This window comes from Somniosus microcephalus, chromosome 5 (assembly GCF_052327205.1).
Source record: "Somniosus microcephalus isolate GS21.2 chromosome 5, FLI_Smic_1.0, whole genome shotgun sequence".
Classification (NCBI taxonomy): domain Eukaryota; kingdom Metazoa; phylum Chordata; class Chondrichthyes; order Squaliformes; family Somniosidae; genus Somniosus; species Somniosus microcephalus.
The window spans coordinates 125,156,666-125,177,469 of NC_140991.1; the positions used below are offsets into that span (position 1 = coordinate 125,156,666).

The 20,804-nt window shown below is 42.5% G+C and overlaps 1 protein-coding gene across 11 annotated transcripts in view; it reads left to right on the top strand.

The window, feature by feature from the left end:
- The window catches only part of tmem245 (transmembrane protein 245), a 181,043-nt gene that overhangs the window by 115,335 nt on the left and 44,904 nt on the right, over nt 1–20,804 (top strand). For all 11 annotated transcript variants that reach the window (XR_015078412.1, XR_015078413.1, XM_085988173.1 and 8 more), the window contains one exon: nt 16,694–16,816. Coding sequence is in view for 9 of the 11 variants with exons in the window: in XM_085988173.1 (XP_085844299.1) it covers nt 16,694–16,816 (123 nt within the window). In the remaining 2 variants the exon portion in view is untranslated. The remainder of the gene's footprint in view (nt 1–16,693; nt 16,817–20,804) is intronic.

The window sequence follows — 20,804 nt, forward strand, 5'->3', positions numbered from 1 at the left end:
CATACACAACATACAGTAGACATCGTTTCGGGCTCAACATCACCAGTCGCTCCCGTAAGTGGATTCCATATCCCCTACAATCAGGAGTACATCTTTACTGCCCAATATCTATTGAAACAACACTGTGACTCGGAGATTAAAACAGACTCCTTGTTGCATTACTGGATAGTACGAACTGGCACGTGTCATTAATTACGCTCTCCTGTCTTTAAAGAATGCAGACTGAAAAGAACTCAGATCAGATGGGATACTATTCTAAACCAGCAGAGTGGTTTATTTTATACAGAACATGTGAATGAACAGAATAAAGTTTTCACAGTGAGATTCAATCAATTCTCTACTACTTCTCATGCCATAAAATAACAAATCATGCTATTCTGCAGCGACTCACTTGCAAGTTAACTGTCTTTAAGGTATGAGCAGTGTGTGTGTGTCACCTTCCATCACTAATATTACCTAAATTAAAACAACATCACTATCAAGCCATATAGGTAAAAGAACCAAAATGTTACGGTTCATGGACATTGATAAATCTATCAATAGTACGCCATTTTTTTGTCTCTGCAGGTTTATTACTCTTGATAAAATTGTAATGAAATCAAGTTGTATGTAGAGTTGAATGGCCTCATGTTGAAATAAATAGAACTTGTAGAGATTACTTCTAGTGGCCTAATATTACAGTCATTAAGTAAACTATATCTGAACTTGTCAAATTGGATTTGTCAAATATTTTGCTATCATTTGACTTGGTGAATTAATGCAGTATGCACAGTTTGACCTCTTTAACTGTGGGAATTTCCAGTTCTGACACATCTTCATTTACATCCTCTGGAGCCTCTATTTTCATGTCTTTCAGAGTAGAAACAATTTCTGCATCAGTCATCTCTCCGCACATGTCAAGGTCACAATCCATCGAAACAAAAAGGTCTAAATCCGCCTCGCTCTCCGCCTGAAATCCTCAACTCTGGGTCATTGTTTTCCTCAGTGGAAACCAGTTTTGAAAGCAGTTACTGATGCAACTGGGAATCACTGCATTCCAGGCTTTAGTGGATAAGTGCATAGTCTGCAACACGCTATAGCTTTTCAAAACCTGTGAAATGCTAGTTTCATGGAATTGCTTCTTGTAGTACAGTACTATGAATGACAGCTTTGTTCAAAGGTTAAATGATGGCAGTGGTAATAAATGGCAAAAATTGGAACCTCACCTGTCAGATTAAGAGCCACATCGTAGAATTCTCCATCAAAAATACCACCTTGTGCCACTTTCTCCTCCTGGTATTGAAAGTCAGTCAGCCACTTTCCAAACATTGTTCGTGTCATCCAAGCATTAGCACTGCTTTCATAATCTGTTGGAAAAGTTTTCACATTTTTGAAGCAGCAAGGGTTCTTGCTTTTCCCAATCGCAGGGTTTCAGCATGTCTGAGCCCGTTTGGTTAGCACACAGCAACAATGCACAGTGTTCTTTTCTCATTTTAATGCTACTCGCCTATTTTGTTTTACATAGGTTTAAGCAGGCAGGGAACAATAGAAAAGTCCGTCCGGTCTTGTCACAATTATAAATGCAGTCAGGTGGATACTCTGTTAACAAACCCAGCAACACTTACTTAGTCCATGCATCAGCAACAAGTTTGTCACTCCGCTTTCTCACCACACAACTTTCTGTAAAGCTTGCCACACGGAGCTCTTCGGAAAGCTCATTAGCTTTAACTGTCAGGTGGGATTTCTGAACTCTCTTGTGATTAAGCCATCTAAGTTGCGATTCATCAATATTGGCAATCTTATTGTCACGCTTCTGTTTCCTATCCCAGTTCTCTATTTTCCCAAACCTTCAAAATGCAAGCTTTTCTTTTCAGAATTCTCTCAACCTGAGGTTAAGAAATGCCAAACTTCTGTGCACTAGCTTTTGAATCCCCAATTCCTTCAAACTGTTAAAAACATTCACTTCCGCGCACAATGACATGTCATGGCCCTTTTTTTTGTTACCCATCTAGAAAATCGACTTCCATTCCTACCTCACCCACACAACATTAACGAACAGGTGGAATCCAGTTAAAACCAGTTCTTAGGCACGTTGACCACAGAACCCAATCAGATTGAGGTGAGCCCCTCCAGTTCAAAGGTAACAAGTCTCGTTAAAGCAGGATTTCTGCGTGCTACACTTGCATATAAGTGGGAATTAGAATCTTCTGTGGTGTCTTTGAAATTGTAAAATGCAACCTAATGTGGCAGTCTTTTATAAGACCAGTTCTTTTTGACATGGAGTACGTGGTTTTAGAAATGTAGCATATTCTGTGCCAAAATATGCAAAATGAAGTGGCAGCAAAAAATGCTTGTACGAAGACTTACTCCTTTTTATCTAAGAGCCCCAATATTTTTTTGCTACCTTGCCCAGTTGTTAAAGCAATGTGCACAACTGTTTTACTGGAAAGGGAAAAAATTGGAAATACCTGTACAGTGAAGACTGGTGTGCCGGAGATCAGCTATGGCCTTTATTGACCAGGATAAAGGAGAAAACAAGTTGGGAGTGAAGCATGGTAAAATGAAAGTAAAATCTGTCAACCGGTCACCGAGTTCAGATGAGGACCGACAAACCAGAAGGACAGCACTTCCTCCCTCCGTCTAAATTTAGCAAAGAAAACCTCTAGATCTCGTGTGTGCATGTACTACATACAGCAATCAACAAGTTGTCAATTCATTGTATCGGTGCACTGCACCATGGAGTGCTGGTACATGGGTTTGTGCCTGTAATCTCAGCTGTGTGAAGGTGAGCGTAGGTAATCATCAGGTGACTTTGGTTCCTAGTAGTTAGTTTTCTAATCAGTCCTGAGGGATCGCTGCACTGTCGGATGCTCATCTTCAGATGAAATGTTAAACTGAGGCCTCATCTGCCCTCTCAACTCCAACGTGTTCAAAACTCACCCACTGAATTTGATTCGACACAAAGTCTTGCTGGCTTCTCACCCTTGTCCTTGACAACCTACACTGGTCCCTTCCCCCTCATCTAAAAAAAAAATCCCTCGATAGCTCCACCACACCCCAACTCTGCAATCATCTCCAGCTTAAAGCCTCTTCTTCTGCCTTTCGGTCTTATGACTCTGCTCTTCAGTGTATTTTCCTCCCCCACCACCAACACCATTGGTGCCAACCTTTAGCTGCCTTGGCCCAATTCTCTGGAATTCCTTTCCTAACCCCTCTTCACCATACTGCTACTCCTTCTGAAAACCCAGCCTTTCGTCAGCTTTGTCAACTTTCATAATTCCCCAACAAAGGCTTGGCGTCGATTTCGCTCTTCCTTTGTCATAGAGTTATACAGCACAGAAAGGGGCCATTCGGCCCATCGTGTCCGCGCCGGCCATCAAGCCCCGTCTAATCTCATCCCATTTTCCAGCACTTGGTCCGTAGCCTTGTATGCTATGGCGTTTCAAGTGCTCATCTAAATGCTTCTTGAATGTTGAGGGTTCCTGCCTCTACCACCCTTTTCAGGCAGTGAGTTCCAGATTCCAACCACCCTCTGGGTGAAAATGTTTTACCTCCAATCCCCTCTAAACCTCCTGCCCCTTACCTTGAAACTATGCCCCCTGGTTATTGACCCTGCTACTAGGGGGAAAAGTTCCTTTCTATCTACCCTATTTATGCCCCTCATAATTTTATACACCTCAATCAGGTCCCCCCTCAGCCTTCTCTGCTGTAAGGAAAACAACCCCAGCCTGTCCAGTCTCTCTTCATAGCTGAAACGCTCCAGCCCAGGTAACATCCTGGTGAATCTCCTCTGCACCCTCTCCAATGCAATCACATCCTTCCTATAGTGTGGCGACCAGAACTGCACACCGTATTCCAGCTGTGGCCTAACTAGCGTTTTGTACAGCTCCATCATAACCTCCCTGCTCTTGCCTTCATTAGCCGAGGCATAGAATATAAGTATCCCATATGCCTTCGTAACCACCTTATCTACCTGTCCTGCTGCCTTCAGGGATCTATGTACATGCACACCACGGTCCCTCTGATTCTCTGTCCTTCCTAGGGTCCTACCATTCGTTGTGTATTCCTTTGCCTTGTTAGTCCTCCCAAAATGCATCACCTCACACTTTTCGGGGTTAAATTCCATTTGCCACTGTTCTGCCCATCTAACCAACCCGTCTATATCGTCCTGTAGCCTGAGGCTTCCCTCCTCGCTATTTACCACTCCACCAATTTTCGTGTCATCTGCGAACTTACTGATCATACCTCCTACATTCATATCTAAATCATTAATGTACACTACAAACCGCAAGGGACCCAGCACCGATCCCTGCAGTACACCACTGGACACAGGCTTCCAGTCACAAAAACAACCTTCGACCATCACCCTCTGCCTCCTGCCACTAAGCCAATTTTGGATCCAATGTGCCAAATTGCTCTGGATCCCATGGGCTCTTACCTTCTTGACCAGTCTCCCATGCGGGGCTTTGTCAAAAGCCTTACTGAAGTCCATGTAGACTACATCAACTGCACTACCCTCATCCACACACCTAGTCACCCCCTCTCAAAATTCAATGAAATTGGTTAGACATGATCTCCCCCTGACAAAGCTATGCTGACTATCCTTGATTAATCCTTGCCTCTCCAATAATTTCCCTACCACTGATGTTAGGCTCACCGGCTTGTAATTCCCTGGTTTATCTCTACTACCCTTCTTGAATAATGGTACTACGTTAGCTGTTCTCCAGTCCTCTGGCACCTCCCCTGTGGCCAGAGAGGTTCTGAAAATGTGTGTCAGAGCCCCTGCAATCTCCTCCCTTGCCTCACACAGCAGCCTGGGATACATCTCGTCTGGGCCTGGGGATTTATCCACTTTTAAGCCCGCTAAAACCGCTAGTACTGTACCTCCTCCCTCTCAATGCTAATTTGTTCAAGTATATCACAATCCCCCTGCCTGATTTCTATGCCTACATCATCCATAGTGAACACAGATGCAAAATACTAATTTTAAACCTCACCCGCATCTTCGGCTCTACACACAGATTGCCACTTTGGTCCCTAATGGGCCCTACTCTTTCCCTGGTTATCCTCTTGCCCTTAATATACTTATAAAACACCTTGGGATTTTCCCTTATTTTGCCCACCAGTGTTTTTTCATGCCCCCTCTGCTCTCCTAATTTATTTTTTAAGTACCCCCCTGCACTTTCTATACTCCTCTAGGGCTTCCACTGTTTTTAGTCCTTTGTATCTGCCAAAAGCCTCCCTTTTTTTTTCCTAATCCCTTGATATCCAGGGTTCCCTGGACTTGTTGGTCCCACCCTTGACCTTTACAGGAACATGTTGGCGCTGTACTCTCTTTTTTGTGAAATGCCATGGGGCATTCAACTATATTAAAGGCTCTATATAAATGCAAGTAGTTGTCTAAATATTTTTGTCCAAGTTTCTTTGTATTTAGCAAATCTGCAGGAAGTGCATTGTGCTGTGATGGGAAAGCACTAGATTCCTTTAAAACCATATCTTTTGCTTTTTTGAATATCTGAAATTTGTCTTGTATTCTGAGTTAAGTGGTAAAATTAACTTTAGTCCACAGAATTAAAGAATATGAAGTTTTTAGTTTGTTGTATGACCATATCGGTTGCTGTTTTTGAACTACAACTGTTTTTAAGTTGTCATTTGTATCATCTCCTTTGTCGGCGACAAACCCCACAAACAGCCCTGGGACTCGTGTCCCGATCTCACCTGTCACTCCTCACTCGGAATCAAGCAGAGTTTGCAGCCCCAGCTTCTAGCAGCAGCAAGGGGAAGAACTGAAAGATGAGATTGGAGGGGAGATGAGCTTTCCAGATGGCATGAATTATCTAAATTACTTTTGAGTGACATATTTGTAATTTTTTTTGAAGAGCAGCTCCATCCTCCATGAATTCATTTTTATTTAAGTGTATGGAACGATAGTGAGATGGATTGAATATCTTTTTCAAAAATGTAACGTGGTGAATGGATTTCACCTTTTATCTCGTGTGTACGTCAATCCTGCATAGCCTGTTTGGAATGTCAAATTAGCCTTTGTTCTGGGTTGTCTTGTTAGGTCCCAGGTGTAAATTGCTTTTGAAATAGACTTTAAAAATCTGGATCCCATAGTGCAGTTAAGGAGCAAGATATTGTACAGTATGTTTGGAGTAGTAGTACACTGCACTCCGTTAGGTAAATTACTAGAACATTCATATGACTTATGAAATTAATTTTTGTATTTCTTTGGACATGAGTGGTTGATTTGGTAGCAGTGGCCAAAGAAAACAACATTCAATGACACGATGGGACAAATCATGCTCAAACCTGTAGAAATTCAAGCATGCACTAGAAGCTCATCTGCACTGGAGTCTCAGGCCCCAATTTAAAAGTGGTGAGCTGCCTCCCGAGGTAATTCACCTGACTTGGGCATCAAATTGAGGCCTACTGCATTGTGTCTGGAGTCCTGGCAGCAGGGTGCAGGAAAATGAAGGAGGGGCTCAGAAGGGGAAGTAAAAATTTTTTAAAATCTTTTCGTATCATTTCTACAAGGCATAAGTCGGGAATGTGATGGAACACTCTCCACTTGCCTGGATGAGTGTAGCTCCAACAACACTCAAGAAGCTCGACATCATCCAGGACAAAGCAGCCCGCATCATTGGCATCCTATCCAATTCAATTCAATTCAATTCAATTCAAATCGCTTTATTGGCATGACAAGTTACATCTTATGTTGCCAAAGCATCGGAAAACATTCATGTTTGTTCACAAAAATACAGATCTATCCATACAGTGTATAAACAGATATATCCCTGAGTGTATAAATATATACTTTCATATAATTTATATATACCCTTTTCTTATCTTTAGTGGCTGTCCCTCTGTTTATGGCAAGCTGTAACATAGTGTGCCGCTAGAGTTATGCAATTTCTCTCTTCCCCTAGTAGGTATGGGAGTTTTTGGTCATCATTCAAATTTCTGAATTCCGGGCATATTTTTGTGAATTTTGGGTAGAAATTCTCCCTTATGCCCTGATATTTTCTACAAGCTGTGAGGAAGTGCATCTCTGTCTCCACCACTCCCTGACTGCAGTGAGAGCATATCCTGTCCTCTCTTGGTAGCCGGGTCTGTCTGTGTCTACCTTTTTCGATTGCCAGGTTATGTTCACTAAGTCTGTACATTGTCAAAGTTTTTCTCAGTTTGCTATCCTTTACCATGGTCAGGTAATCAGTCATGTTGTATTGTCTGTTTAGGGCCACCACCTTAAATATTCACTCCCTGCACCAATGGCGCACCGTGGCTGCAGTCTGTACCATCTACAAGCTGCACTCCAGCAGCTCGCCAAGGCTTCTTCGGCAGCATCTCCCAAACCCGTGACCTCTACCACCTAGAAGGACAGGGGCAGCAGGCTCATGGGAATACTACCACCTGCAAATTCCCCTCCACGTCACGCACCACCTGACTTGCAAATATATCGCTGCTGATTCAAAATTCTGGAACTACCTCTCTAACAGCACTGTGGAAATAACTTCACCACACAGACTGCAGTGGTTCAAGAAGGCAGCTCACCATCACCTTCTCGAGGGCAATTAAGGATGGGCAATAAATGCTGGCTTTGCCAGTGACTCAGTCATCCCAGGAACGAATAAAAAAAAGTTCTTAAAACTTGTTTACAAGTGGCACCACCAACAAAACACTTTTGACCTCTTATGCCCCAATAATTATGGATATGGATACTTTTAAGTCTGGTTGGGGGGGTGGGGGGGGATTTTTCTCTCTGCCTTCTGTGTATCTATGATCAAGAATGCCCAGGAAAAAAATCCCACTAAAAAGCACGAACAAACTAGCCAGTAATGCTTAAAGAAGTAAGGCCAAATTGAATCGAAGGAAAATGGCAGACACTAACCACACAAGCAACAAAGGAGGGATGACAAAAGGAAATATGAAAAGGTTAGGAAAGAAGTAAAAAAAAAAAACAATTAGAAAGGCAAAGATAAATTACAAAATTAAGTTATCAAAGAATATAAAAAGAAATAGTAAAGTATTCTATAGACACATAAATAACAAAAATCAGCATAGGAATAGGACCACTGAGGAATACACATGATGATAAACTCTCAGTAATGATGGCAAAATGGCAGCAATATTAAATAATTACTTTGCCTCAGTATTTACCAGGGAGACTAACATGGTGGGCATGACATTAGAAGAAAAAATCAAAAAAGGTACAAAGACATTTAAGATAGAAGGGGGGAGATAATTGATAAATTAATCAAACTTCAAGAGGATAAAACCCCTGGTCCGGATGGATTGCATCCGCGCATACTAAGTTAGGGAAGCGATCGCAGAGGCACTATTAGAAAAGGGAATAGTGACTGAGGACTAGTGGACAGCTAATGTGATTGCTACATTTAAAAAGGGAGATAGAGCAAGTCCAGTGAACTATAGACCAATTAGCTTATTGCTGTGATAGGAAAGATAATGGAATCCTTACTCAAAGATGTAATAGAAAAACATCTAGAAACTCAAAATATAATGAAGAGTAGTCAGCACAGATTTCAAAAGTGAAGGTCATATGCTTGACCAACCTTATTGAATTATTTGAAGAAGTAACAAAAAGGATAGACAAGGGTAATATAGTAGACGTAATATATTTGGATTTTCAAAAGACCTTCGATAAGGTACCGCATAGTAGACTCATGACTAAGGTCAGAACCTGTGAAGTCAGTGGACCCGTAGCAAGCTTCCTACAAAACAGAAAACAGAGAGTAGGGGTTAAAGGTAGTTACTCAGACTGGCAAAAGGTGGGAAGTGGTGTTCCACAAGGATCGATGCTGCGACCACTCTTTACCATTTACATAAAAAGTTTAGATTCCGGAATCGGAAGTACAATTTCAAAATTTGCAGATGACACCAAATTTGGTGGTATAGTTGATATAGAGGAGGAATGCAACAAAATACAGGAAGACATTAATAAACGTGCAGAAGGGGCATGTAATGAGCAAATGAACTTCACTAGAGATAAGTTTGAGGTGGTACAGTTTGGTAGGAAGATTAAGGAGGTCACACAATCCTTGAAAAATAAGTGTCTAAATGGGGTAGAGGAGCAGAGGGATCTGGGGCTGCAGATGCACAAATTACTAAAAATAGCAACAGAGCTTAATAAGGACATAAAAAGGCAAACAAAGCACTGGCGTTCATTCCTAGAGGGGTAGAATTGGAAAGCAGAGAAGTTACGGTGGTATAGTGGTTAGCACTGTTGCCTCGCAGCGCCAGGGACCCGGGTTCAAATCCGGCCTCGGGTGACTGTCTGTGTGGAGTTTGCACATTCTCCCCGTGTTTGCGTGGGTTTCCTCCGGGTGCTCCGGTTTCCTCCCACAGTCCAAAGATGTGCGGGTTAGGTTGATTGGCCATGATAAAAATTGGCCCTTAGTGTTAGGGAGGATTAAATATGTGGGGTTACGGGGATAGGGCTTGGGTGGGATGGCTGTCGGTGTAGGGACCGGGTGCTTGGGTTTGGATGATCAGCCATGATCTCGTTGAATGGCGGAGCAGGCTCGAAGGGCCGAATGGCCTACTCCTGCTCCTAGCTTCTATGTTTCTAACCTTGGTTAGACCACATTTGAAGTACTGTGAGCAGTTCTGGTCTCCATATTATAAAAAGGATATGGAGGCACTGGAGAAGGTGCAAAAAAGATTTACTACGATTATACCAGAACTGAGAGGCTATACCTATCGGGAAAGACTGAACAGGCTGGGGCTCTTTGCTCTAGAAAAAAGACTGAGGAGTGACCTGTTAGAGGTCTTTATTTAAGCTTATAAAAGAGTTTGATAGTCCCTTCATAATTTTAACACCCTCTATCAGGTCTCCTTTTAATCTCTTTCCCAACAAAAAGAGCCCCAGCCTGCTCGATATTTCCTGATATTTGCATCCTCTCAATTCTGGTAACCACCTTGTAAAGCTTTTTTCACTTTCACCAGTGCTTCATTATCCTTTTTGTAGTATGGAGACCAGAACTGGGAACAGTACTGCCAGGTATGGTCTACTAAAGGTTCTGTTTAATATTATCCCCATGCTTTTGTATTCTATTCCTCTAGAAATGAACCCCTGTGCTTTTCTTGCACTCTTTATGGCTTTATCAACTTGTGTTGCTACTTTGTGGTTTATGTATCTATATTCCCGGATCTCTTGCAATTCGTTTCTTACCTTCTAAGGAATAAGTGGCCTGCTTATTCTTCCTACCAAAATGAACCACCTTGCACTTTGCCACCTTGAATTTAATTTGACATTTATCTGCCCACTCTGCAAGCCTGTTTGTCTTCCTGTATTTTAGTGCAGCCCTCAACATTATGAGCTATACCATCTTTGGTATCATCTGCAAATTTTGACACTTGCCTCCAATTTGAGTCCAAATCCCTGTGGATACTCAAAGAAAGTAGGGAGGAGATAGCAGGGACACTAGTATGCATATATAAAAATTCACTAGATAAGAGACTAGTGCCGGAGGACTGGCGAATAGCAAATGTAATTCCCATCTTTAAAATGGATGATAGAACTAACCCAAGGAACTACCAGTTAGCTCAACATCTGTGGTAGAAAAGCTACTAGATTCTTTGTTAAAAGATCAGATAACAAAACATCTAGAGACAATTTTTTTTTAATGTCAGCATCGATGTGTTTCCTTTTGCATTGCTTTCACCATCAGTTTTTATCTGTCTCTCTCAGTTGTGCTTTCCCTCTACTGCCCCTGTGTGCCTATTTTTCTCTCAAAAATATGAACTTGCAACGGATACCCACCCCGTGTGACACTTAAAAAAAAAAAAAAAAAAAAAAAAAGTTTCTGGCAATGAATACAGTTAATCTAATGCACCAGGGTAGATATATATTGTAGTTCCCCTCTCTCTACCGCCAGTGTGAAACCTGCTGCTGAACTGTGTTTTCTTAAAAAGTTGCAAAATAAAAACACTATTTTAAAATTGTCAAAGTCTGATTTTAAAGGTCCTTGGGAATCTCCCATGCCTGCTTGTATTGCACTTCAAAGTTGTCTTGCTCCACATTTGTGCCAGTAGGGTGCAGCATTTAGCTGAAGATGGACTTGAGTGTTTAGTTCTTGGGTCAACAGCAACTCTTATGGAGTTAGGTGCTTCCTGCAGATCTGCTATTTCACTTTGTAATTCATACACATCTAATGCCTGATGCTGATCTTCGTAGTTCTGGGTATATTTTTGATTGGTAATGAATAACATAACGTTGCTATGTAAGTGAATTGTATCCTGGCAGGTTATAAATGTAAATCCAGAAGATTAACATTTGAATGAAATGGAAATTCCCTTTCATAGAGGACAGATGAATTAGAGAGAGGGAATGGAAAAACTGAAGGGAAATTAGTTCACAAAATTGTGGCTATAACTTCCCAACCACAAGTCAGGTGTGTTTTGCAATGTTCAGTGTTACAAGCTCAATTTTTTGTCAGTAATATCTCAAATATAAATTTTGATTTTAACTGCCACACATTTGAGGTGGTGGGGGATTATTTTGACCTTTTTAAGCTTCCAACATAACTTACCCTATGGTCAATCTGCTTTCAGGTCTTGCCTAGTTCTATTTCTGAACTTTCTACTTGTCCATGAGAGCTACCTGGGGATAACTTGCCTTCCTATTTATAAAATATACTTTAATAATATGTTTCTATGGAAAAGCAAGAGGCACCCATAAAAAAACAACTTAGGTTGTCCGTTACCTGGGTTGGGGATTCTGGGCTCAAACTACCTTACCAGTCTGTGGCAAAGTGTATGATTCAGTTGCACCAATAAACTGCCTTTCTTTTAAGTGTTGGAAACTCAAATTGGAGATCAAGCTATTTTCTTATCGCACTCATGCAGTTCCAAGCAGAATGGCTCACAAACAGAACATTTATGACTTGGAGTAAGTTAAGTCTCCTCTCCTGAAGGTGGCACGGCATCCTTTACTGTAGGTCCATAGTATCGACTTGAATTGAAACTCTTTGTTATTCTCGGCATATTTGATAGCTGCCAGTGATGTTTGTTGGGACTATAAGTAGTTGTATGAATTTTTCCTGTGGTAAAATGTGTTTTCTTGCATTTTCAGTGAATTATTTAACCAATTGACCTTTTAATTAGGTTCTTATTAGATCACTTGGCTCCAAACTTAGTGGTTGTGAATTTGAGTCCTTTGGCTCGCCATTCCTCCACTCAAAACTTACTTGCTGTGGTTGAGTGAATTTTATGTTTTTGGCCATGTTGTTCAGAGTTACCAGGCAGTGTTCCAGGATGTGCTGTCTGGGAGAAAAAACTATACATCATGCAACTTGTCCTGCCTCATTCGCAATTGCACCTTGCTGATCACAGGCCCTAAAAAATAAAAAAAAAAGTGCAATCCAGACACAGAATGAAGCATGGCTGTTTGTGTGAAATGTGAACAGAAAAATAATACATTTTAAAAAATAACTTTTTGAACTAATATGACGTTGTTTATTTACAGGGCCAATCTCCCTCTGCTTTCCACCTGGGAAAGCTTTCTTCCCAGCGCAAAGCAAAGGGGAAAAGGACATTAGATTGCCCAAGTCCCATTGCGTTGCCCAAGGATTTCTTGGAGGTGGGTTAAGGGGGAAGGGGAGTGGTGGAGGATGTACCTACAGATGACGCAAAGGTAGAAAACTGATGCAGGTGAGGTGGGAGTGTTGTCAAGGCACTTCTTAAGTCATTTCCCTCTCTTATGCTGGGAGAGTGGCCATTCTGCAGAGCGCCCACAATTACTGGGCTTTAGGCTTTACACCTAGCCCTGCTCAGATCAGAGGATCTGAGGAGCAAATAATGAGGGCATGGAAGGCTCAGCCAGGCAAGTGGCCTTTTTTGTGGGTGTTACAGTGGATCTTCAGTGCTCAAGGTTTTCTGGCTGCAATTGGATAATAGCCAGAAGGCCATACAGCTGACAAAGATCACAGCAGGCCTGCAGCAGCAGTTGGCTTTCTTCCTCATGATTCCAGGCACAAGGTCCTGCCAGGATCGGGCTTTTTTTAAATTCGCTTATGGGATGTGGGCGTCGCTGGCAAGGCCAGCATTTATTGCCCATCCCTAGTTGTCCTTGAGAAGGTGATGGTGAGCCGCCGCCTTGAACCGCTGCAGTCCGTGTGGTGAAGGTACTCCCACAGTGCTGTTAGGGAGGGAGTTCCAGGATTTTGACCCAGCAACAATGAAGGTGGTGGTGTTCCCTTGCGCCTGCTGCCCTTGTCCTTCTAGGTGGAAGAGGTCATGTGTTTGGGAGGTGCTGCCGAAGAAGCCTTGGCAAATTGCTGCAGTGCATCTTGTAGATGGTACTGCAGCCACGGTACGCCGGTGGTGGAGGGAGTGAATGTTTAAGGTGGTGGATGGGGTGCCAATCAAGCGGGGGCTGCTCTGTCCTGGATGGTGTCGAGCTTCTTCAGTGTTGTTAGAGCTGCACTCATCCAGGCAAGTGGAGAGTATTCCATCACACTCCTTACTTGTGCCTTGTAGATGGTGGAAAGGCTTTGGGGAGCCAAGAGGTGAGACATTCGCTGCAGAATACCTAGCTTCTGACCTGCTCTTGTTGCCACTGTATTTATGTGGCTGGTCCAGTTAAGTTTCTGGTCAATGGTGACCCCCAGGATGTTAATGGTGGGGGATTCAGCAATGGTAATGCCGTTGAATGTCAAGGGGAGGTGGTTAGACTCTCGCTTGTTGGAGATAGTCATTGCCCGGCACTTCTGTGACGCGAATGTTACCTGCCACTTATCAGCCCAAGCCTGTACGTCGTCCAGGTCTTGTTGCATGCGGGCATGGACTGCTTTATTACCTGAGGAGTTGTGTTTGCACTGGGGTATATCTGTTAAAATTAACTGAACCTAGAAATAAAGGCGAGTTCAGGTCATGTTAGGCAGAATGCACTTTGTGGTGTGCTTTGCCAGACTAACAACGAGGCAGAGGAGAAAATTATCTCTAATGTTCTACTTGAGGACTGTATGGCACAGTAAGTCAGCACATTGCTGTTTCACTCCTGTGACTTAGGCTTGAATCCAACCCAAACTATTGAAATGAAAAGCTTTTGCTGACTGAGTTCTAGAAAGAAAGAAAGGAAGACTTAAGAACATAACATAAGAACATAAGAAATAGGAGCTGGAGTAGGCCATTTGGCCCTTCGCGCCTGCTCCGCCATTCATCAAGATCATGGCTGATCTTCTACCTCAACTCCACCTTCCCGCACTATCCCTATATCACTTAATTCCATTTGTTCCCAAAAATGTATTGACCTCTGTCTTGAATATACTCAACGACTGAGCATCCACAACTCTCTGGGGTAGATCACAACCCTTTGAGTGAAGACATTTCTCCTCATCTCAGTCCTAAATGGCCTACCCCTTATTCTGTGACTATGACTTCGTGTTCTAGATTCCCCAGCCAGGGGAAACACTTTCCTAGAATTAACCCTGTCAAGCCCCTCAAGAATTTTATATGTTTCAATTAGATCACCTCTCATTCTTCTAAACTTGCATTTATATAGTGCCTTTCACAACCACCGGACATCTCAAAGCGCTTTACCGCCAATGAAATATTTTTTGAAGTGTAGTCACTGTTGTAATGTAGGAAACGCGACAGCCAATTTGCGCACAGCAGGCTCCCATGAAAAGCACTGTGATAATGACCAGTTAATCTGTTTTAGTAATGTTGATTGAGGGATAAATATTGGCCAGGACACCAGGGATAACTCCCCTGCTCCTCTTTGAAATAGTGCCATGGGATCTTTTACGTCTACATGAGAGAGCAGACAGGGCCTCAGTTTAACATCTCATCTGAAAGACGGCACCTCTGACAATGCAGCACGCCCTCAGTACTGCACTGGAGTGTGAGTCCTGATTTTTGTGCTCAAATCTCTGGAGTGGGACTTGAATCCCCAACCTTTTGACTCAAGCGAGGGTGCTACCAGCTGAGCCACAGTTGACACTCTAGTGATGATTTGGAGGAGTTCCCAGTGGGTGTAGGCCATTACATTAAACTGTGCTAATTTGACACACATTGCAATTCAATTAGTAATCTTTTACACAGAAGGTACAAGGGTGGCGGATGTGAAAAAGATTACTGCTGTAGAAGATGGTGCCTGAAGTTGGGGCTACGGTATACTTTGAAGAGTAGAGAGAACTTTACCTCCACCTAACTTTTTTGTTATAGCCACAGATGATGCTTGATGCCAACAATGTTCACAATTATACTGATTTCTCATATCATGACTTTCTTTGATATCTATACTATAATTTTTCATTTCTCAGTTAGTTGCGTTCAGTGTTGATAAAGCTGTTGAAATAAGCCAAAGTAGTAGAGTCCTCAGTGCACTTTGAAAGTTTATCCTTCTGTATAGACACATATGACTCTGCAAAGTGTTGAAATTGTACATTCCCATGAGCCCAGCATTCAAATCTCTGATATTGGAGAATGCCAGACCCCCGGAAAAATCTAGGTCATTCTACTCTGCTTGTTTGGCAAGGGGAATGGTATTGAAAGATTGGAACAGCAAACCTAGAAAGATCCAAGATAACTGCAGTCAATGTATAATGATCTGGGAGAGTTATTTGGTATGTCTGAGGTGAAAAAGGTCTTTAGCGGGATGTAATAGTACTAGCTTAATAGCTTCTGTCAACTCTTCCTTGATCCTTGCTGAAAGGAAAATGAGTATCCTCAGTGACATCATCTGCAGGCATAGGGTCAGCTTCTATGTGAATGACATGGCACCCAGCTCTACCATCTCTCTTGACCTCTTCCCTGTCATACTGCTTGACATTCAGTCCTGGTTGAGTCTTAACTTCTTCCAGCTCAACATTGTGAAGACTGAAGCCATGGTATTGCTGTTGGATGGATTACGGGCAGTAGAGTTTTGGATGAGTCAAAGTATACAGAATGTGGAGGACGGGTCACCAGCCAGTAGAGCATTGGTATAGTCAAGTCTGGAGGTGACAAAGGCATGGTTGAGAGTTTCAGCAGCAGTTGTAGCCAAGAGGCACACGTAGGTGAGGAAGAGGAGCAGACCAAGGATAGATCCTTGGAGAACTCCAGAGGTAATGGGGCAGGAAGAAAAGCCATTGCTGATGATGCTCTGGCTATGATTTAATATATACTGTACTTGTTCAAGTTCCTCTTTTTGTAAAACCCTCCATAGCTTACCCCTACCCTATTTGAGTACCAGCTCATTCCCACCCTCTTCTTTTGAGCTCTGTCTTGTTCCCCATCCTCTATGCTCCACCATCAGAGGCTGATTACCTTGCTACCTTTTTCCCTGTTTTCAAAAACCTGAAAACTTACCTACTTGACCCCTAAACTCATTCACTTCCTGCTTGTTGTCCACCTCTCGCTTGTAAACTGATTTGAGACATTCTGTTACATTTATTTATAAAGGATTCAAGTAAGTTGTAATCCAAAAGGAAGGATATGAGAAACTTTTTGTAATTTGACTGGAGTGCTGATTTAAGATTTTTTTTGTCCAAAAATAATTTGCAAATTTTGTCTAGATTTTTCAGCTTTCATTAATTATGCCCAGCAAATGTGTAGTAATCTGCTCGATCTGTATTGTGAGTAATGTCCTGTAACTTCCACACTGTTGTGTTGCCCTCTGTGCTTGAGACCTAGTGAATTGTTTTTGTGGTCATGGGGTGGGAAAGGATGAGAATACTTCTGATCTTCTTTTGTATTTGTGTTCCCCTAGATATTGGAGTCTCTCTGGATTGTAATGAGCCGAAATGTGAGTTTGTTGTTCACAACTGCCACCACCTTACTGACAGTTCTGTTTCACAGTGGTACAGCACTTCTCAACTTTGCTCTTTCATTGGTGAGGAATTTAACTATTATAAGACTCACTCTATTCAATAATATTGTAGGATGCGTAAATAAAATTCCACATGTTGCTATGTAGAAAAAGTAATCTAGTTCTAAAACATTTTCATGTTTATTTTTTTAATATTCAACAGTGAATTATTTTACAATTCTATGCTTAGTTTTGCTACACTATCCATTGGAATATTATCGCAATTTAATCAGAGTTCCTATGTTGGTAGAATTACTGCATAATAACACAAGTACTGTTGTGAGAGGAGGTACTCTTCACATGTGGCTATGGCATATTTTTAATCTGCCTAACTAGTTTATATATGCTCTTTCCCTTCTCTACAGTTCCCTGTGCCATGCTTTTAATCCTTGCTAGTAGGATTGGATGGTGATCTATTTCCAATGTAACTGTGCCCTGGGAATTGCACAAGATAATGCAACTTGGAGTGATTTACCTTCTACGTCTCTGTCACAGCACTTTTCCTCATTCTAATTGGATGTTGATATAAGAACCTTGATGTGAGAAGTTACACATGCAAACCCACATTTAACTAGCTTGGCAGGGGATGGGCACCAGCATATAGGAGTAGAAAAGAGGAATAAGGTGCATAAAAGAGTGTGTGTTGGGTAGTACTATATTAGATAGGAGCAGACTACAAAAAATTCAAAAATGGGTTTAGAATGCATATATGTAAACGCACAAAGTGTGATGAATAAAGTTGGTGAGCTACTAACACAATTAGCTGTGTGGCAATATGATGTGGCAATAACGGAAACGTGGCTTAAAAACGGTGAGGACTAGGCACTTAATATTCAATGGTACAAGGTGTTCAGAAAAGATAGGGAAGTAAAAAAGGGAGGTGGGGTGGCAGTGCTGCTTAAGGAAGACATTGTAGTGTTGGAAAGGGAGGATGTTCTTGAGGGGACAAGGACAGAATCCATTTGGTTAGAGTTGAGGAGCAAAAAGGGTATGATCACACGATTGGGGGTATCCTACAGGCCTCCAAATAGTGAGAGGTAGGTAGAGGAGCAAATCTGCAGGGAAATCGCAGAGATATGCAAGAGCTATAGAGTGGTGATATTGGGTGACTTTAATTACCCAAATATCGATTGGGATAATGCTAGGGTAAAGGGAAAGGAGGGGGAGGAATTTCTGAAATGTGTTCAGGAGAATTTTCTTGACCAGTATGTTCTTGGCCCAACTAAGAAGGAGGCATTGCTGGATCTCGTGCTGGGGAATGAGGTGAGCCAGGTCGACCAAGTGTCTGTGGGAGAACACTTGGGTACGAGTGATCACCGTATCATGAGATTTAGATTAGCAATGGAGAGGAGCAAGGAACAATCTAGAATGGAACTTCTAAACTGGAATAGGGCTAACTTCAATAGGATGCGAAAGGATCTAGCCAGACTGACAGGAAAAACTGTAACGGAACAATGGGAGATCTTTAAGGAGGAGATGTTCCAAGTACAGGCTAGGTACATTCCAACAAGAGGGAAGGGTAAGGGAACCAAAGCAAGGGCTCCCTGGATGACGAGGGAGATAGAGAAGATGATGAAACAAAAAAAAGAGGATGCATGATGCATGTCAGGTGAATTCTTAAAGGGAGAACCAGACCAAATACAATAAGTTGAGAGGGGAAGTGAAGATGAAAATAAGATTGGCAAAAAGAGAATATGAGAGTAGAATGGCGGTTAACATAAAAGGGAACCCAAAAATCTTCTATCGGCATGTAAACCGTAAGCGGGTTGTAAGAGGTGGGGTGGGGCCTATTGGGGACAAAGAAGGTGATAATATGCTTAGAGGTGCAGGGCAAGGCTAGAATACTGAATGAGTACTTTGTATCGGTGTTTACTAAGGAGGTGGATGCTGACAAAATATCAGAAGTGGAAAAGGTAGAAGAAATGAAAGGGGTGAAAATTGATAGACAGGATGTAGTAGAAAGGCTGGGTATGCTTAGAGTGGATACGTCACCTGATTCAGATGGCTTGCATCCCAGGTTGCTAAGGGAATTGGGGGAGGAGATAGTGGAAGGGCTTGCCATAATTTTCCAAACTTCCCTAGATGCGGAGGAGGTGCCTGAGGATTGGAAAGTGGCAAATGTGACACCGTTGTTCAAGAAAGGGTGTAAGGACAATCCTAGTAACTATAGGCCGGTCAGTTTAACATCAGTGGTGGGTAAAGTTTTAGAAACAATAATCAAGGAAAAAATTAATGGGCACTTGGAGAGGTTTAAGCTAATTAAGGAGAGCCAACACGGATTTGTAAAAGGCAGATTGTGTTTGACTAATTGAATTTTTTGATGAAGTAACAGGGAGGATTGATGAAGGGAATGCAGTGGATGTTGTCTACATGGATGTTTGGAAGGCGTTTGACAAAGTACCACATAGAAGGCTGGTTAACAAAATTGAGGCTCATGGAATAGGTGGGTCAGTGGCAGCTTGGATAAGGAATTGGCTTAAGGACAGAAAACAGCGAGTTGTGGTAAATGGCTGTTTTTCAGACTGGAGGATGGTAGACAGTGGTGTTCCCCAAGGGTCAGTGCTGGAGCCACTGCTTTTTTTGATGTATATAAATGACCTAGATATTGGAATACAGAGTAGAATTTCTAAATTTGCCGATGACACCAAACTTGGGGTGTGGCAAACAGTGATGATACTAATCGACTGCAACAGGACATAGAAAGGCTAGCAGAATGGGCAGACAAATGGCAGATGGAATTTAATACAGAGAAGTGTGAGGTGATGCATTTTGGCAGAAGGAACAGGGAGAGGCAATATACACTTAATGGCACAGTTTTAAAGAGTGTGCAGGGACAGAGGGACCTGGGAGTTGATGTGCATAGGCCCCTGAAGGTGGCGGGACATATTGAGAGAGTGGTTAGCAAAGCATATGGGATTTTGGGCTTCATAAATATAGGTATTGAGTACAAAAGTAGAGGAGTTATGCTGAACATTTATAAAGCGCTGGTTAGGCCTCAACTGGAGTATTGCGTCCAGTTCTGGTCACCACACTTTAGGAAGGATGTGAAGGCATTTGAGAGGGTGCAGAGGAGATTTACCAGAATGGTTCAAGGGATGGGGGATCTTAGCTACAAGGACAGGTTGGAGAAGCTGGATTTGTTTTCATTAGAGCTAAGGAGGTTGCGGGTGATTTAATAGAGGTGTACAAGATTATGACGGGTTTGGATAGGCTAGTGTTCCCACTAGTTGATGGTACAAGGACTGGGGGACACAGATTTCAGGTTTTGGGCAAGAGATACAGGGGGGACGTGAGGAAAAACTTTTTTACGCAGCGAGTGGTGAGGACCTGGTACTCGCTGCTGACGGAAATGGTGGAAGCAGACACACTCAATGTTTTCAAGGGAAGACTGGATAGGCATTTGAGGGAAATAAATTTGCAGGGCTACGGGGATAGAGCGGGGTAATGGGACTGAATGGATTGCTCTGCAGAGAGCCGGCACGGACTCGAGGGCCGAATGGCGGCCTCCTGTGCCGTTATGACTCTAACATTCATGCACTCTTGTGTAACCTGCTGTTTGTTCCACTTGATAACCATTTCCCCCTCTGTTGAGATTTTTGTTTTTCTTTTCTCCTCTATTATGCTAAGCATTAAAGGAGTTGTCTTCTATCGTGACACTCCATGGATAGTGAGTAGACGCAAAGTGGTACGGTGGGAGGGGGTGAAGGAAGAAGGTCAAGAGTGGGAAAAAGCATAGTTAAAAGAGGATTGTGACGGCAAGGGAGGAGGTCGTATGATGGGGAGGGAATTTCAGAAGTGGGGGCAAGGTGACTGAAGGAGTGGCTGCTGATGAGGGAATTGCGAGTGCGAAGCAGGCTAGTTTGGGAGCGTTGCCTTTACCCCTCTGACCCAATCTGAGCAAAGAATCCTCTTTTTAGTGCAGGCTGTTCCCAGTACTGAGCCTCAGAGCAAAATTTCCCTCCCAATAAGGTACCTTTAAAATATTTAGCAGTAAAATTAGCAAATTGTTCAT